We start from the raw sequence: 17,448 nt of genomic DNA on the forward strand, positions 1-17,448 counted from the left end.
AGCAGGTTTTAATTGTTGTAAGGTGGGATAGTGAGTTAATTTTGGAATGTGTGGAGTTGAGGGGCCAGTGAGATATCTGAATCCAGTTGGGAGATGAACATCTGGGTCCAGAACTTGAGTTAAGTTGCAAATAGATTTAGATTATACATTTACTAACGTTAATTATAAAAGAGAGGGCTTACATTATTATTAAATCGTAGTTCAAATGTAAGCATCAAAAAAGGGGACATACTCTATTTTGCAAACCACTTTCTGCCCAGTGCCTAGAAGTGTGATTGGCACAAAGAGTCATAAATGGTTTCATAATGATTCTTTTATAAATCAGAGCTTGATGTTCCCTTCCAAAGCGAGGTCAGGACGCCTTTCTGGTCCCCCTCCTCCTGTCCCTTTAAGAAAGCGCAAGAAAGGTCAGAGAAAACGCTGCTGGGAAGGAGGGCGGAGCCTGCCGCCCGGGATCCCGCTGAAGCCGGGGTCCCCCTGCCGCCGGGCGTCCCGCTGTCGTGGGGAGTCTCGGAGTTCCGCTGCTTCTCCTCCCGGCTCGCGCAAGCCTCGGGCTCCGGAAGCGAGACTCACTAACAATTGTAAGAAAATGCGCGAAAAGGCGCGCGGCGAGTGACCGACGTGCCCTGTGCTCTAGCTTTCCAGGGCGATGTTAGCAAAGCCAGGTAAGGCGAAAGGGAAAGACTGCCTGTCCCTTTAAGATCGACGCCAGCCCTCGTTGGAGGGAAATCCGCGGTCACAAACACTTTTGGAACTTACCCGTTATAACCTGTCCTCTTTATGATCCATCAGTACATACATATACGAAGTGCCCTTCATGTAAGCACATATTCATAACCGATTGGTGCTGGGGTGGGAGGAGCAAGCGTCCGTCTATGACGTGGTTCTCAAAACCAAAACCATCTCCCATTTGCTCTTCTTAAACCGTAGGCTGTGCGATGCCAGGGCTAAACCGAATCTTCCCACAGAATTCATGCAATGGGCTGTCGGGCCCGCAGACTCCAGGGTATTCCCAGGACTGATGCACGGGATAACTAACACCCACTGAAATCTATCCCGAGTTCGCAGGCATCCTACCCCGGTGTTTTTTATCTTAACCGCCAGCATTTAAAAGTAGGAGCTTATGCATCCATACCTGAGTTCTTTTGAGCGTTTGGAAGATCTGGCTTGGCTTCCTGATTGACAGCATGTCGCTGCCACTTTGGGCCAGTTATTAAAAGCCGTTTCCACTTTGCCACAGCCCCTCTGTTGTTACCCTGCCATGAGCCTCCATTGCTCCTTTACCACCGGTCTGCCTCCTGGTAGGCATTTGAGTTGTGGGCCCTTACTCCACATACTCAGGTCTGCAATTTTCGACATCTTATGGCACACCTAAACCAATGACTAAAATTCTTCAGCACCTCCAAAAAATATTTTTTGCTGATGTTACAAAAAAAAATTAATTATAGTTTTGATTCATTCACACTAGATGGCTATTGTGTTGTATTGGCTGTTATCTTTTTTTTTCTTCTTTTTTGACAATCTAAGGGAAAAAAATATCAGTGATGCTGACTAAATAGTCAAGCATTGCTTGTTTTACAAGTTCTTGTGCCACAGGTTGAAAATCGCTGACTTAGGTGGATATAAGACTATTAAGAATAATTATGCAGAAGAGACTAGAGGTCTCGAACTACTGTGTGTATAATTGGTATTTCAACTGCTACTTTTTCTCTTTTCTAGGTGGTTTTCTTTTGTAACAAGTCTTTTCAACCCAGGCTTGGTAGAGATGAATCTTTACAGATATTTACATAAAAACAATTTCTTTATTACAATTTATTGGTCAAATAAGTTTATAAATATGATATATAGGTTTGCTCGCTTATAGCTTGCATTAGGTGTGGGGGACAGGCTGTAAGCAGGCAGGGTCATTATACCCTAAGGCTTAGTTTTAAGACTAAGCCTTTCCCACCCTAAGTGACTTTGTATCAGAGACTTCCTTGTTTGTATATTGGATTAAAAGTTTTGATTTCTACAGTATAAAATGGGGCAGACCGGGAGCTTGCTCCCTCTCGGTTCCTGAGGTTAGCATTAGAGGAGAGAGCAGAGAAAGGAGAGTAGAGAAAGGCCACGTGGAGGAGAGGAGAGCAGCCAAGATGGCAGAGTGCAGAAGGAGAAGCCAGTTTGTGCAGTGTTTGTGCAGAGAGAAGGAGATGGGGAACAGAGGTGAATAAGGCTAGCAAGGTAGAAACTTTGATTCTAGGAAACTTGGATAAGTCAGTGGCTTTGGGAGCCCTGAATGGAAAGGGAAGTGTTTTCCCACTGTGTGTATTTCTTGCCCACCGGGTGCAAGCTAGGATTAGAGCTAATGGCCCACCAGTTCTTGGCTTTGTTGTTTCATTACCGTCTGTCCCAATCAAATGCAAACCTGCAATGGCCAGGTGGCTGTGATGGTGGCCGTGGCTACTGGCTTTACACAATGAAACCTATAAAGATTTTTGTTTTGTTTTTTTAAGGAAAAACTCTGAATCTGTTTAGATAGATGTTTTATGCTATGACAATCATTAAAATACAGTGTGGCCAGTGTAACTTGTATTCCTATGCCTACAGAAAATCATGGTTAGCCTCCACAATTCTTGGCTGGTCTTCATAAAGGCAAGAACTGTGTTTGCCTGTTAATTGCTCCGTCCCACCACTGGAATCTAAGCTTCCTAGACTTTTGTTTATTTTGTTCACAGTTGCCAAGCACAGTGCCTGCTTAAAGGTAAGTGATTAAAAAGTAGGAAAGAACTTTAAAGGTATGCCTTATTTTGTGTAACAGGCATTATTCCTGAAGATTTCTCTCAAAATCAAATGCTTGTATATTTGATGTTGGAAATCATTAAAAGGATTCCGTTGCGGAAAGGCATGCTTTTAAGATTGGATTTTCCTAAATCGATGCACCAATGCTTTCATCTGCAATGAACTGGTACTTGTGGATTATCTGCTACGGCGCTTACACTGTAATATTTTACTATGTAATAGGATCTGGAAGTGTCGGTGAGCCTTGAAATTTTCAGTTATTATTTCTGTTTTAGAGATCTAGAGATTCCAGTGGAGATCAAGTTGACAGCCAACTCCTTATACTTGGCCCCCGAGGAGCAGCTCTTATCAACAGCAGTGACAGAACCTGTGTTTTGGAAAAGGGGCGATGGCTTTGAGCCCAGCTTGGAGAGGATTTGCACTGTGTCCGATGAACCACTGCAGTGTCTTTCTGAAGGCCATGGGAAGCAGTGGTCTTTCCTTGTTTCCCTGGGGCCACTGTCCCTGGAGGGGGACTGGAAGCTTTCTGGACCCTGAGATGAAAGCTTTCCTGGAGGAGAACACTGAAGTCACCAGCAGTGGCAGCCTCACCCCCGAAATCCGGTTGCGGCTTTTGACCCCCAGATGCAAGTTCTGGTGGGAAAGAGCTGACCTGTGGCCCCACAGCGATCCTTACTGGGCAATCTACTGGCCGGGGGGCCAGGCCCTGTCTAGGTACTGCCTTCACTGAAACAGGAACCTTTAAGGTTGCTACAATCCTTTCTCTTTTCAGCCCCTCCCAACTCTGCATTCTCCCCAACTCCTCATTACCCCCCCACACACACACACAACAGAGGAAAACCCAACATTCTTCTTGTTTCTTAATTTAGAGCAGTTAAAACATATTTATTGGTTGCTTTGCTACACAGTTTTACCCTCTACTCCAAGCTTATCAAGCTGTTTCCCCAAATATAGTTTCTTCCCCAAGAGAAAAGCCCTAGGGTCAGCTCTCAAGACCAGAGACAGCTACAAATACCAGATCTCACACTAGTCTCAGGTTCGTGGTTCATAACGTATGACCAGTGCAGAGATCCCAGATAGAACCTAGAGTCCTGTCTTTGGTCTCTTCTAGCTTTAATGCTGTAAATGCTGCTGCTTAAGCCTCACACCCCCTCCATCATTGCCTCTTTTCAGTTTCCCAAAGAACAAGAGATGGGAGTGAGTGGACGGACTGCTCAAGGGTTCCCTCTTCGCTAGTGGTTTATTGACCTGTCAGGTGAACTCACCACTTGAATCCGCATTTTTGAGGTCCTTTCTTCCAACTCTACATTGAAGAGGTCTTTAGGGAAATTTTCTCATACAGTCACATTATGCTTTTTGTTAAAAGCAATGCCACTGAAACAAAGGCTAGAACTTGCGGCTTTCACTCTAGCCTTTGCTCTTGGATTGGTAAATGATTTCATCTGTTTATGCATTGAGATTATAGAGCTGTGAAACAAAAAGGATAAGGTGGTGTGGCCAAATGGAATTAATGCTGTACATAGTTTTAAATGCAGAATAAATAAATGCAAACAGCGCTTTTTGGAGAATACCGAGGACTGGAAAGCTTTTCAGGTGGTATCACACAGTTTCAATTTTCTGATTGTTGTGTTGCCAAACTTTTAAACTTTACCACTCACATCATACTTAACAAGTACTGACATTGTAAGTGACTGTTTTCTATTAAAGTTTTTGTTTATCAACTCCAAATATACAATCAAATTCCTTAAGAGACTTTTTGAATCAGAAAATACAAACTAGGGATCCACAGATGTATTTTGTTTGACTTTTAGTTCCTGTGATAAGAAAAAAGAGTTGCTGCCAAGGCCTTTTATAGTGTGATGACCCTGCGTACAGCCAGAGTCCCGGCATCTTTACAAGGACCTGAGTTTAGGATGCCTGCTATTAAGGGTCTGCTTTGCTCTTCCCAGGACACCTTTTAAAATAACCGCTTAGAGTTAAGCCCTTGAAAAGTTAGTGACCTCTGCTTCACCTTATGTACCTAGCTGTTTCTCCAGCTTGTGACCTGGGACAGAGGACTGCTCTTGCCAAACTCATTGTGCCTCCTTGCTTCTGGGACCTGGAAGTAATCTTGTGATTCTGTTTCCTTTGTGGGTGTATTGAAACCCTGCTGTGCTCACCTTCCCAAAGGGAAAGCTCGCATGCAGAGGGAGCTGGCTACCTGCTGCCCTGTGTTGGGGACTTGGGCCCCCTAATTCAGCAGGCCCTAATCAGCATTTTCTTAATTCAATACCCCAGCTCCAGCTTCTCACTCAACACACTTTAATACTTTTAAACAATCAGTTGCTAACATTTAAAACTTGAGAGATTCATGTAAAAATATACATTGATTTGAAAAACAGGAATAATCTCTGATAACATGGGGTTTCTGGGTGGCAACAATTAGCTGAAGATGGCAGCAGGTGTCCCTTTAGACATGGCATGTACACCCCTACTTTACCATAGTCCCTGCTATCACACTGCTCACAAAAATTAGGGGATATTCTATTGCTTCATATTCACTTTGAAATATCCCCTAGTTTTTGTGAGCAGTATGTTATTCCAATGCTAACATCAAGTGTTGGCTGAAATTCATTATTTTAGTGTTCCCCCACTCATCTTTTGTAACCGCTTAGCCCTGGATCAAATTCTTTGGATAAGCTGGACTTGGATGGTCCTTTATTAGAGAGTTCATCATAAGACAATTCAAGCAGTAGGTAAAACTGCTCTGATGAACAATCAGGAGGAGATGGTGGATGTGGGATCTAGTATCCTGAGTCCTGATTATGGTAGTATTTCATCAGTCTGCATTCTTGGTTCTTGGTAGTTTCTAGGTCATAGTAAAAGTTGATCAAAACAGTTGACTTGAAGAGCCTGAATAGTCAGTTGTGTGGAACTGCTCTTCACACCTGCTGAAGAGAAATCAAGTGACTGGATCCTCTCTTTGGCACCTTGGTCCAGCTCTTAAGATCAACATTTGCTTCACTCTAGTCAGGCCAGACTTGCCAAGGTTAGACCAAATTCTTCTGCTAAGTTCCACTATTTCTTTGTCCACTGGATCCAAAGAAATGATTTATTTTGGACAGCTTTTACTGAGTTGCTCCCATCTCTGAGCTATGGTCTCCCTGTCTTTCTAATTAGGTACCTTTTGGACAATCCTGACATTGTCAGGGGAAAATCCGTGTTAGATCTTGGGAGCGGATGTGGGGCTACAGCTATTGCCGCCAAGATGAGTGGGGCATCGAGGATCCTGGCCAACGACACAGACCCTAGTAAGAACTTCATATTGAAAAATATGTAGAGCTAGGCCCTGGCTGGTTGGCTCAGTGGTAGAGCATCGGTCCGGAGTGTTGGTGTCCTGGGTTCAATTCCCGGCCAGGGCACACAGGAGAAGCGACCATCTGCTTTTCCACCCCTTCCACTCTCCTTTCTCTCTCTCTCTCTCTCCCTCCCTCAGCCAAGGCTCCATTAGAGCAAAGTTGGCCTGGGTGCTGAGGATGGCTCCATGGCCTCCGCCTGAGGTGCTAGAATGGCTTCAGTTGCAATGGAGCAACGCCCCATATGGGCAGAGCATCGCCCCCTAGTGGGCATGCCGGGTGGATCCCCATTGAGAGTATGCAGGAGTCTGTCTCTGCCTCCCCAGTTCTCACTTCAAAAAAAAAACCCCAAAAAACCCAAAAAACAAATGTAAAGCTTATCTTTTTCTCTTTCCCAAGACAAGTATCTATAGTTGCCTCAACATGAGAGCTGATAACCATGAATATTTTATATGATATTGTGAACTTGTGCTCAGTGGGACATTATCTGTGGGAATCCCATGAGACATGAGTTGACAGTACATTTTTTGCCCAAGTGGATTTGTATTTGTGTGTCAGATGTCCCACGGTGATACCTGCCTGAGAACACTTACTGTTAATTGCTGGGTTAGGACTTTATTTAAATGTATAGGTGTGTTTATTTGACCCCAAACCCATGTGAGGATAGGTCCATGTCTTTGAGGGCCATTTTGCTCCATTAGAATCCAAGCTGAGACAGGTAACTTATTTTTATCTGATTTTTTTCTAGTCTTCCCTTTCAGTGAGGACCTAGTCCTTGGAGATTCTTATTTTATACAGGAGGCTCAGTTTTAACTTGCTGCCTTGCCCAAGCACAAGGCTTGTTTCCCTTTCTCCTATAACAGTCCAAACCTCATGGTTCTTGAGATCAGCAAATGTTCCTTAAAAACCTAACATTTCTGGGTGTATTATATTGTTTTGTATTAGGGATATCCACTCAGACATTTGAAAACTGCAGTAAATAGCTAACATTGGCATAAACTTTAGGCTTCCTTATCTAAAAAACATCTTTCAACAAGAAAAGGAAAAAAAACATTGTTAGGAGATTTTCTAAATTACTTAAATTAATCAATAGCCAGTTAAAACAGCTTGGTATACACTAGTTCATCATGTGCTTTTTTAAAGTTGCAGGGATGGCTATCACACTGAATTGTGAATTGAATCAACTGAGTCCTTTTCCCATTTTAACCAAAAACATTTTGGATTTGGAACAAGATAAGTGGGACCTGGTTGTCCTTGGAGATATGTTTTATGATGAAGACCTCGCAGACAGACTTCATTGGTGGCTGAAGGGTTGCTTTTGGACCCACAGAACTCAAGTACTGATTGGTGACCCTGGCCGACCCCAGTTCAAAGGACACAGCATTCAGCGTCAACTGCAGAAAGTGGTAGAATACTCACTTCCAGAACCTACGAGGCAGGAAAACAATGGGCTGACAACAAGCACAGTGTGGAATTTCCAGCCTTGAATTGTCAAAATGCTTCCAAGTATGGATATTGCTATGTTTATGTTTAACTCTAAAAGACTCTCCAGTTTGAAGAACACAGGTTTTGTTAAATGGCAAATCTTGTTTCCAGAATATGAAGATTTAAGGTTTTGTCATGTAATTAGTTCTGCATTATGCCAAATATACAACTCTCTATCTGTAATTTTGTTACTGCCATGGGAATATAATTCTAGAAGGCAATACGCAATGGTAGTAACATGTAACAAGTTGTGGAGAGAATTAGATATTGTAGCAGGGTCAGTTTCTGTGGTTGAGGACAACTGTATGATGTATTATTGTATTAAAACACAAAATATAGGAAGACTATAGTATTGAGTATATAATAGGGCCTTAATTGAGAACCACGGATAATAATAAAGCTTTTAGAATTTCCTGCATACTTTGTACTGACAACTTATGCTTCTTTTTGGCTTACTAAGTTTAGCCAGAAATTGGTTATATCACCATAACCATGTCCCAGGTTTTCAGGTTCTTATATACCAATAAAAACACTATGATATAAATGAGTAACAATGGAAAGAAGGATGTGTATAGTATGCCACTATATAAAAAGGATGCACGTAGGCCCTGGCCGGTTGGCTCAGCGGTTGAGCGTCGGCCTGGTGTGCGGGGGACCCGGGTTCGATTCCCGGCCTGGGCACATAGGAGAAGCGCCCATTTGCTTCTCCACCCCCCCCCCCCCTCCTTCCTCTCTGTCTCTCTCTTCCCCTCCCGCAGCCAAGGCTCCATTGGAGCAAAGATGGTCCGGGCGCTGGGGATGGCTCCTTGGCCTTTGCCCCAGGCGCTAGAGTGGCTCTGGTCGCGGCAAAGCGAGCCCCCCCCCTCCCCCCGAGGGGCAGAGCATCGCCCCCTGGTGGGCAGAGCTTCGCCCCTGGTGGGCGTGCCGGGTGGATCCCGGTCGGGCACATGCGGGAGTCTGTCTGACTGTCTCTCCCCGTTTCCAGCTTCAGAAAAAGAAAAAGAAAAAAAAAAAAAAATCCTTGAAAAAGGATGCACGTATATATTGAGGAAAAGAATGAAGATAGGGAAAATATAATATAATCAAATGGAGTCGTTTTAACCAAGCTGCTAAATTATTAACATTATGAAGGTTGGGGCATAAGGAAATTATTTTAAAAAAATTTTAATTGATTTATTGGATGACATTAGTTAGCAGAATTATATGTGTTTCAGGTGTACAATTCTATAATACATCGTGTGTGTGTGTGTGTGTGTGTGTGTGTGTGTGTATTTTTTTGCGAGAGAGAACCAGAGACGAGAGAGAGAGAGAGAGAGATGAGAAGCATCAACTCAGTGGTGGCACCTTAGTTGTTCATTGATTGCTTTCTCATATGTGCCTTGACTGTGGGTCTCAAGCTGAGCCAATAACCCCTTGCTCAAGCTTATGACCTTGGGCTTCAAAGCTAGGAACTATGGGATCATGTCTATGATCCCACATTCAAGCCAGCAACCTCAGGGTTTCGAACCTGGGTCCTCAGTGTCCTAGGTCAATGCTCTGGCCTGTGTGCCACCACTGGTCAGGCATCATTTGTATATTGTACTGTGTGTTCACCACCCCAAGTCAAATCTCCAGGAAATGATTCTTTTTCTTGTCTTAAGTAGCCTGGAACTTAAACTTTTGAACTCTCCAGTCCCATGTCAATGGCTGAACATTTATTTCCTTTCGGATAACCCACTGATTACCCCCTAAAGAATTCACGATGTGCCCTGGCATCCATCATCCAGACCTCGGATACCTGGCTGATGACCATCCTGGACCAATCCTAGTGCTAAGAATGCAGGACTGATTATTCTCAAAGATGTGACTTTTACTATAAGGACTCTTTTCTTCTTTGGAATACTTCTGGGCTTTTGCCTAGTTGTGTTTCTAGTTTGCAAACTCTAAGACCCTTGAATAAATCTTGGTCATATTTTTCTAGCAAGACCTCTAGACTTTTTGAGTTCATTTGACAATACCTATTGAGAATTTTGTGATTAAAGAAGGGTAGTATATTTCATTGGAAAAATAAAACCTGTGCTGTTCATTTCACAATGTGAAACCAGTAGAGTTTCAGGATACAACCTCTGTAATGATAGTTTGTATTTGCTCATTCTTACACATTCCTGAATACAATTTTTTAAAACTGATTGATTTTAGAAAGTCAGAGTAGGAGAGAGAGAGAGAGGCATTGGTTGTTCCATTTCATTGTGCATTCATTGGTCCCTTCCCATATGTGCCCTGACTGGGGATTGAACTCCAACCACGTAATTTTGGGAGGACGCTCAAACGGACTGAGCAACGGGCCAGGGCCTGAATGCAGTTTTTAAGGATGAAAGTTCATAGATAGTACATATTTGAGAAATATGATATTGTGATTTATAGGAGATATAGTGCTTATAAATACATAAATTATAAAAATGTTTATTCAGATGACCAAAATATATTTCTATGACATACAGGGGGTCCTCAAGTTACAACACAGTTCCGTTCCTATGACCATGATGTAACCCAAGTTTTGGTGTAAGTTGAAACACACCCTAGCCTAAGTCACTTACGTATCTTAATACAGTTGTAAAATCATAATCTAGAACATAAAAACAACTAAGCCACAGAAAAAAGAGAAGGACATAAATAAAGGAACCATGATAGGGGCCAAAAGGTCGCCAAAAAAAGCAACACAAATGGAACACTTGCGCTTTTAACAGTCCAAAATGATGTAGGTAAGCGTGCTGGGGGACGCCCACTCCCTCACTCATACGCCACGTTACTGCGTGTTCTTCCACCGTGCGCAACCAAACTAGTTCATCCACAGTCCATAATTACGACACTAACGGTGTAAGCCAAAACAGGTCTCATTTTTTTTTAAAGTTTTTATGTTAGTGAGCGTTGTAAACTCGAAACATCGTATGTTGAGACTGTTGTAACCTGAGGACCCCTGTATTTGGTTTTCATTCACAGTTCCTGGCTGCTCACAGCTCCCTAAACCTTTGGAATTTCCTCGGCACTAAGAGCAATGGAGCATTTTATTGTAAACTTGGTCTCTTGTCCTAAGTTCCTGAAAACAGAGCCATAAAGGTGAAAGGTTGTCTTATTCATAACAAGCCCTTTCCACCACAACTGGGTCGATGTTAATGAAGGTGACTTTTGCAAAGCACCTCAGGATGGGGCTGGATGCCACGAACCAACCGTGGACACAGAACTGGGACTTCCAGTCACACCTCTATTTTCTGGAAAGGTGAGAGGGGCTAGAGTTGAATCAATCACCAATGGCCAATGAATAAACCAGCCTTGCCTAGTAATGAGGCCTCCATAAAAACCCACAAGGAGGGGGTTCAGAGAGCTTCCGGAAGCCTTCCACCTGCCACCACTGAGGGCCCCAAGCTCCTCAAGGACAGAATCTCTTGTTTGTGACCTCTTCCTATGTATCTCTTAATCAGGCTGTTGATTCTTAGCCTTTAGCAGTCTTCGTGACATATTGGTAATCTAGTGAGTAAACAGGTTTTCCTGAGTTTTGTGAGTCCTTCTAAGAAATTAATCACACTCAAGGAAGAGGTCCTTGGAATCTCCAACTTGTAAGCAATTGGTCGGAAGCACAGGTAACAACCTGGACTTGCAGCTGGCGTCTGAAGTGTGTGTGTGTGTTGGGGGGGAGTTGAAAGAGGGAGGCAGTCTTGTAGGACCGAACCCCTAACCTGTGGAATGTTTCTATCTCCAAATAGAAAAGAATCTGATTCCATCTCCTTCACCCCATGTTGCAATCACGTCTCTGAACTCTTTTCAGAAAAAGCCATAAAAATCAGTGAAATAAGCAACTGGGGAAGGGTCTCAGTAACATGCAGATGCTGAGTGGCTAAGGTGTATGATGTCACGGATTATGACATTAACTGTTCTATTCCTTTGTTTCACTGAAATACTGAATTGTATAAAGATTTTACAGGCTGATGTTTAGCTTTGTTTTTTTTCAACCAGCATTTAAATACTTCAGGAAGGTAGGAGCCAGAAAATAGCTAGAAAGGCAACTATGCTTTTAGAAATACTTTATTTAGAATATATCCATATTGGTACATTTCTTTTACAACAGCTCAAATACCTAGGTAGGTAAAGGAAAACTCCAGGGAAAACAGGTAATTCTGAAAATTTGTTATTTAAGAAACACAGTGCCCTTACCACCTCCCTTTCCACCTTAAATCCATCAGAGGGTATGCTAGGATTAACATTCAAAAACATTGACTTATCAAACAAACATGGAATAACAGCATTAATAAAGGGTTTAAGAGTCTGGTAAACCACACACTATATTACATGTTGGAAAGCAAATCTCCAAGACCATCATTTCCTGATAGTATGAAGAACAAAGCTTTGATAGCATCAATAAACAGTCCATGTCACTTGCTTAAATTTCTTTGGACCTCTTAATTGCTGCAAGATTTCTCGTGAATAATCTATAAAAGAAAACAATGACAATATATTTCATTCACAGTAATCAGATACTTCATGTATCCTCATGTATAAACTAGGGATAATAACATATCTCATAGGGTTTTTAAAATTGATTTTAGAGGAGTGGGGAGGGAAAGAGAGAGAGAGAGAGGGGGGGGGCGCATCGATCCATTTCTGTATGTGCCCTGAACGGAGATTGAACTGGCAACCTTTGTGTACCTGGATAACACTCTAACCAACAGAGTGATCTGGCCAGGGCTTAAAGGATTAAAGGAGATGATATATAAGAATAGTTTACAACTAAAATACGTTTAATTAATAGTAACCCTTGTTATTATTAGCTGTAGTGCACATATCATAGTAATCCTTTAAAAAATAGGCATATATTGTTTTCTCTAATTTCATCATCCAGGGAGTAATGGTGTAATTTCATCATTAATTTCTCAGGTGCCTGTCAGGAAATAGATGACACACTAAAGTGGGGTGTTTGAACAGGGTTAATGAAATAACTATTTACAAAGTAGTGAGCAGGAATAAAGATGTCAACAGATACCGTACAGCACCTTGGGAAACTGCAACATGTCTGAAAAGGTTAAGGGAGGGAGCAGTTACTAGAATAGGACAGCTTGAAATTTATTATATAGGAAATCTAGACTAAAGACAGATTTCTAATAGGTTGAAAGTAAAAGGAAAGGCAGATGCTCATGCAAACAGCAACTATAAAAAAGCCAGTGGCTAGCCCTGGCCGGTTGGCTCAGCGGTAGAGCGTCGGCCTAGCGTGCGGAGGACCCGGGTTCGATTCCCGGCCAGGGCACACAGGAGAAGCGCCCATTTGCTTCTCCACCCCTCCGCCGCGCTTTCCTCTCTGTCTCTCTCTTCCCCTCCCGCAGCTGAGGCTCCATTGGAGCAAAGATGGCCCGGGCGCTGGGGATGGCTCTGTGGCCTCTGCCTCAGGCGCTAGAGTGGCTCTGGTCGCAACATGGCGACACCCAGGATGGGCAGAGCATCGCCCCCTGGTGGGCAGAGCGTCGCCCCTGGTGGGCGTGCCGGGTGGATCCCGGTTGGGCGCATGCGGGAGTCTGTCTGACTGTCTCTCCGTTTCCAGCTTCAGAAAAATGCAAAAAAAAAAAAAAAAAAAAAAAAGCCAGTGGCTATACTAATAGAAGAGGAAATAATACTGCCCACCTCATTTCATGAGGCCAGTATTACCCTGACACCAAAGCCAGTCACATCACACACACACACACACACACACACAAACACGCACACACACACACAAACACACACACACACTCACACACACACAATACAGACCAATTATCTCTTAGAAATATGTACTCAAAACTCAACAAAACACTAGCAAACCAAACCTACCAACATATAGAAAGAATTATATGCCATCTATGATCTACTGAGACTTATGCCAGGAATGCAAGACTGGTTTAACATCTTAAAAAAAATTAATACATTGTATTAGTTTCCTATTACTGTTGTAATAAATCACCACACCCTTAATGGCTTAAAACAACACAAATTTAGTATTGTCAAGTTTTGGAGTTCACCATCATTACATTTCTGTTCCCTTATTTAAAACAAGGGAATTGTTTACATTACGTTAAGGAATCTTTTACCATCTCTAAAAATCTATGACTAACATATAAAAAAAACTGATTTTTTTTTTTTTTTTTTTTTTTTTACAGAGAGAGAATCAGAGGGATAGACAGACAGGAAGGGAGAGAGATGAGAAGCATCAATTTCTCATTGTGGCACCTTAGTTGTTCATTGATTGCTTCCTCACATGTGCCTTGACTGTGGGGCTACAGCAGAGCAAGTGACCCCTTGCTCAAGCCAGCGACCTTGGGTCCAAGCTGGTGAGCCTTGCTCAAACCAGATAAACCTGCACTCAAGCTGGTGACCTTGGGGTCTCGAACCTGGGTCCTCCGCATCCCAGTCCGATGCTCTATCCACTGAGCCACCGCCTGGTCAGACAAAAAAAACTAATTGATTTTACAGAAAGAGAAGAGACAGAAACATCTGTTCCTGTATGTGCCCTGACTCAGGATGGAACCTGCAACCTCTGTGTACTGGGACATTGCCCTAACCAACAGAGCTACCCACTCAAGCTGAGATCACTTTTTTAAAGAGATTCATGGTAAGGGCTTTTGGAGCACCAAGAGAATGAAACCACGAGTAATATAAATTAACAAACTATTTCAAATGATCAAGAAAGATATAATTTAGACGTTTCTATAGAATACACAGTGCAAAAAGAAGGTGGGGCTCATTTTTACAAACAATGATCAGAGTTCTAAATGCTTCATAAAGAAGTTGTTACAGCCCTGGCTGGTGGCTCAGTGGATAGAGCACTGGCCCGGTGTGCGGACATCCTGGGTTTGATTTTGGCACACAGGAAAAGCAACCACCTGCCCCCAACCCCAGTAGCCAGTGGCTGGATTGGTTTGAGTGAAGGCTCCGGGCACTGAGGATAGCTTGGTTGGTCCAAGTGCTTGGGCCTCAAGAGCTGGACAGTGTTGCCAAGTAGATCCCCGTGGGGGCACATGCGGGAGTCTATCTACCCTCTTCTCACTTAAAAAAAAAAAAAAGTTCTGTTGTACTGGATTAATAATGAATGAATAAATAAGGAACAATTTTTATTTAGAAAATGAAAAATATGAAATAAAAAATGAGTGACTTTTAAGCAAGGAATCAGCTTAATTACAAGGAAACTGAAGCAAGCTACTTGGGTCTTTTTTTAAATTGAATTTATTGGGGTGACAGATTAACAAAATTATAGTTTCAGGTGTGCAATTCTACAACACATCTTTTGTACACTGTATGTGTGTTCACCGCCCAAGACTACGGGGGTCTTAAAATACTTTGTTTTGTTGGTTGGAGCATTGTCCTGGAGCGTGAAGGTTGCCAGTTCAATTCTCCCGTCAGGGCAGATACAGGAGCAGCTCAATGTTCCTGTCTCTCTCCCTGCTTCTCTCAAAAAACAAGCAGACAAACAAACAAAATTTTATTTTGGCTCTTTGTGGCAAATCTTCACAATGTTCTCCTCTAGGAATCCATGTAAAGCAGTGGTCCCCAACTCCTGGACCGGTACTGATCCGTGGGCCATTTGGTACCGGTCCACAGAGAAAGAATAACTTACATTATTTCTGTTTTATTTACATTTAAGTCTGAACGATGTTTTATTTTTAAAAAATGACCAGATTCCCTCTGTAACATCCGTCTAAGACTCATTCTTGACGCTTGTCTCGGTCACGTGATACATTTATCCGTCCCACCCTAAAGGCCAGTCCGTGAATATATTTTCTGACATTAAACCGGTCCGTGGCCCAAAAAGGGTTGGGGACCACTGATGTAAAGAACTTGCTTGTAAAGTAACCAATCTGAAACAAATCCTCAGGTATCACTAACTTCCAGTCAATTCAAAGCAGCAGATTTCCTGTTGGGTTTTCTGCCTCTAATGCAAACACAAGGGCACTGGTACTGTTTCATGCATTATTGCCCTCTAAACTCTAACCCTCCATGACTGTGAATACTGTGGAACATTGTTTTTATAGTTATGAAAAACTGAAATGCATGTACATGTAGGAGATTAACAAAAGTGTGTGAGTTGAATCAGTGATAATCATTGTAGACATAAATTTAAAACTTAATAAGATTAAAAATTATTTTCCTGCTTCCTGTGTATGATTTACAGTATTTAAAAATAGCAGCTTAGCCTGACCTGTGGTGGCGCAGTGGATAAAGCGTCGACCTGGAAATGCTGAGGTCGCTGGTTCGAAACCCTGGGCTTGCCTGGTCAAGGCACATATGGGAGTTGATGCTTCCAGCTCCTCCCCCCCTTCTCTGTCTTTCTCTCTCTCTCTCTGTCTCTCCCTCTCCTCTCTAAAATGAATAAATTAAAAAAAAAACAATAGAAAAAAAATAGCAGCTTAGTTTTTTGTCTCTTTTGCAGAAGTAACATTTTTTTAAAAAGTTTGTTTATTCATTTTAGAGAGGAGATAAAGTGAGAGAGAGAGAGAGAGAGAGAGAGAGAGAGAGAGAGAAAGGGGAGGAGCAGGAAGCATCAACTTGACCAGACAAGTGCAGGGTTTTGAACCAGTGACCTCAGCATTCCAGGTAGACGCTTTATCCACTGCGCCACCACAGATCAGGCAGTAACATCTTTCTTAATAATAATCATCATCTCTACTCTTTTTTTTTTTTTTTCATTTTTCTGAAGCTGGAAACAGGGAGAGACAGTCAGACAGACTCCCACATGCGCCCGACCGGGATCCACCCGGCACGCCCACCAGGGGCGATGCTCTGCCCTCCAGGGGGCGATGCTCTGCCCATCCTGGGCGTCGCCATGTTGCGACCAGAGCCACTCTAGCGCCTGGGGCAGAGGCCACAGAGCCATCCCCAGCGCCCGGGCCATCCTTGCTCCAATGGAGCCTTGGCTGTGGGAGGGGAAGAGAGAGACAGAGAGGGAAAGCGCGGCGGAGGGGTGGAGAAGCAAATGGGCGCTTCTCCTGTGTGCCCTGGCCGGGAATCGAACCCGGGTCCTCCGCACGCTAGGCCGACGCTCTACCGCTGAGCCAACCGGCCAGGGCATCATCTCTACTCTTCAAAACTTTTTTTGTGGCTGATGGTTTTCTAGGGTTGTGAAATACGTTCTCAGGTATTTCTTCTAAAAGGTGGTATCTCTGGCATTCCTCTCACTTTTGAATTTTACACCTACTGTATTTTGATGCCTTTAGTTGAAATTGCCATTTTAATGCCTCAATAAGGTAGCTATATTGTACAGAAGAATATAATTAATTTTACTTTTGTAATCTAGAATTATACGTATTTATTGAGTATATGCATAATGCTGTGCTAGATACAGACGACAAAAATAATTAGAAAAGAATTATAAGACATTATCCTGCCCTTTAGGATCTTAAAGTTGAGTTGGTAAATTCAGTATTTGGAGACATTATGTGAATGGGGAACAATTTATTAGGGTTAAGCTTTCCTAATGTCTGGAATCATACTAGCTAGGTATTTCTCTTAAATTCACCAACTGACAATGTATCTTTGGTTACCAGTGATTTCAATAATTATGTAATTTATCTCAAAAGGCTCCTGGTTTAAAATCAGATAAGACTGTACAACATCTTTTCCAGACTTGAAAACTGGTATTTGTCAGTAATTTATATATTAATATAGGCACATGTAAGCATTTTAATATTGTTGTTATTATACTCAAAATATGTTTTTGGTTGTACCTTCTAAAGATTTCCTTACCCATCAAGATCTTTGGTAATTGCTTTAAGCAGTATGCCTAAGGATAAATTTTCTTGCTTGAGTGTATACATTTGTTTTTTATTTGACTTCTATTGAAAGTGGAGGGAAA

General features: G+C 42.5%; 2 protein-coding genes across 5 annotated transcripts in view; one reads left to right on the plus strand and one right to left on the minus strand.

The window, feature by feature from the left end:
• Window positions 1-465: 465 nt before the first annotated feature.
• ETFBKMT (electron transfer flavoprotein subunit beta lysine methyltransferase) lies at window positions 466-8,196 on the plus strand. Of its 3 annotated transcripts, none has more exons than XM_066368909.1 (5): window positions 466-665; window positions 2,715-2,740; window positions 3,054-3,492; window positions 5,938-6,068; window positions 7,257-8,196. In XM_066368909.1, exons 3-5 carry the CDS (start codon window positions 3,167-3,169, stop codon window positions 7,598-7,600), a joined length of 801 nt encoding a protein of 266 aa, XP_066225006.1. In that variant the 5' UTR covers window positions 466-665; window positions 2,715-2,740; window positions 3,054-3,166; the 3' UTR covers window positions 7,601-8,196. The 3 variants fall into 3 exon arrangements, with proteins under 3 accessions (XP_066225006.1, XP_066225005.1, XP_066225004.1); XM_066368908.1 differs by lacking the exon at window positions 2,715-2,740 and adding an exon at window positions 2,798-2,944; XM_066368907.1 differs by lacking the exon at window positions 2,715-2,740.
• A 3,443-nt stretch (window positions 8,197-11,639) lies between these two features.
• Window positions 11,640-17,448, minus strand: part of AMN1 (antagonist of mitotic exit network 1 homolog) — a 49,118-nt gene continuing 43,309 nt past the window's right edge. For both annotated transcript variants that reach the window (XM_066368911.1, XM_066368910.1), the window contains one exon: window positions 11,640-12,061. In XM_066368911.1, the coding sequence (XP_066225008.1) occupies window positions 11,988-12,061 (74 nt within the window). In that variant the 3' untranslated portion in view covers window positions 11,640-11,987. The remainder of the gene's footprint in view (window positions 12,062-17,448) is intronic.

This window comes from Saccopteryx leptura, chromosome 2 (assembly GCF_036850995.1).
Source record: "Saccopteryx leptura isolate mSacLep1 chromosome 2, mSacLep1_pri_phased_curated, whole genome shotgun sequence".
NCBI classification, from domain to species: Eukaryota; Metazoa; Chordata; class Mammalia; order Chiroptera; family Emballonuridae; genus Saccopteryx; species Saccopteryx leptura.

Excerpts from the sequence above, each read along its gene's own strand:
- ETFBKMT (XM_066368909.1), top strand. The coding sequence starts at position 3,167 with ATGGCTTTGAGCCCAGCTTGGAGAGGATTTGCACTGTGTCCGATGAAC. Across the intron at positions 3,493-5,937 it reads GGGGGCCAGGCCCTGTCTAG|GTACCTTTTGGACAATCCTG; the intron begins GTACTGCCTTCA and ends CTTTCTAATTAG. Across the intron at positions 6,069-7,256 it reads GGCCAACGACACAGACCCTA|TTGCAGGGATGGCTATCACA; the intron begins GTAAGAACTTCA and ends GCTTTTTTAAAG.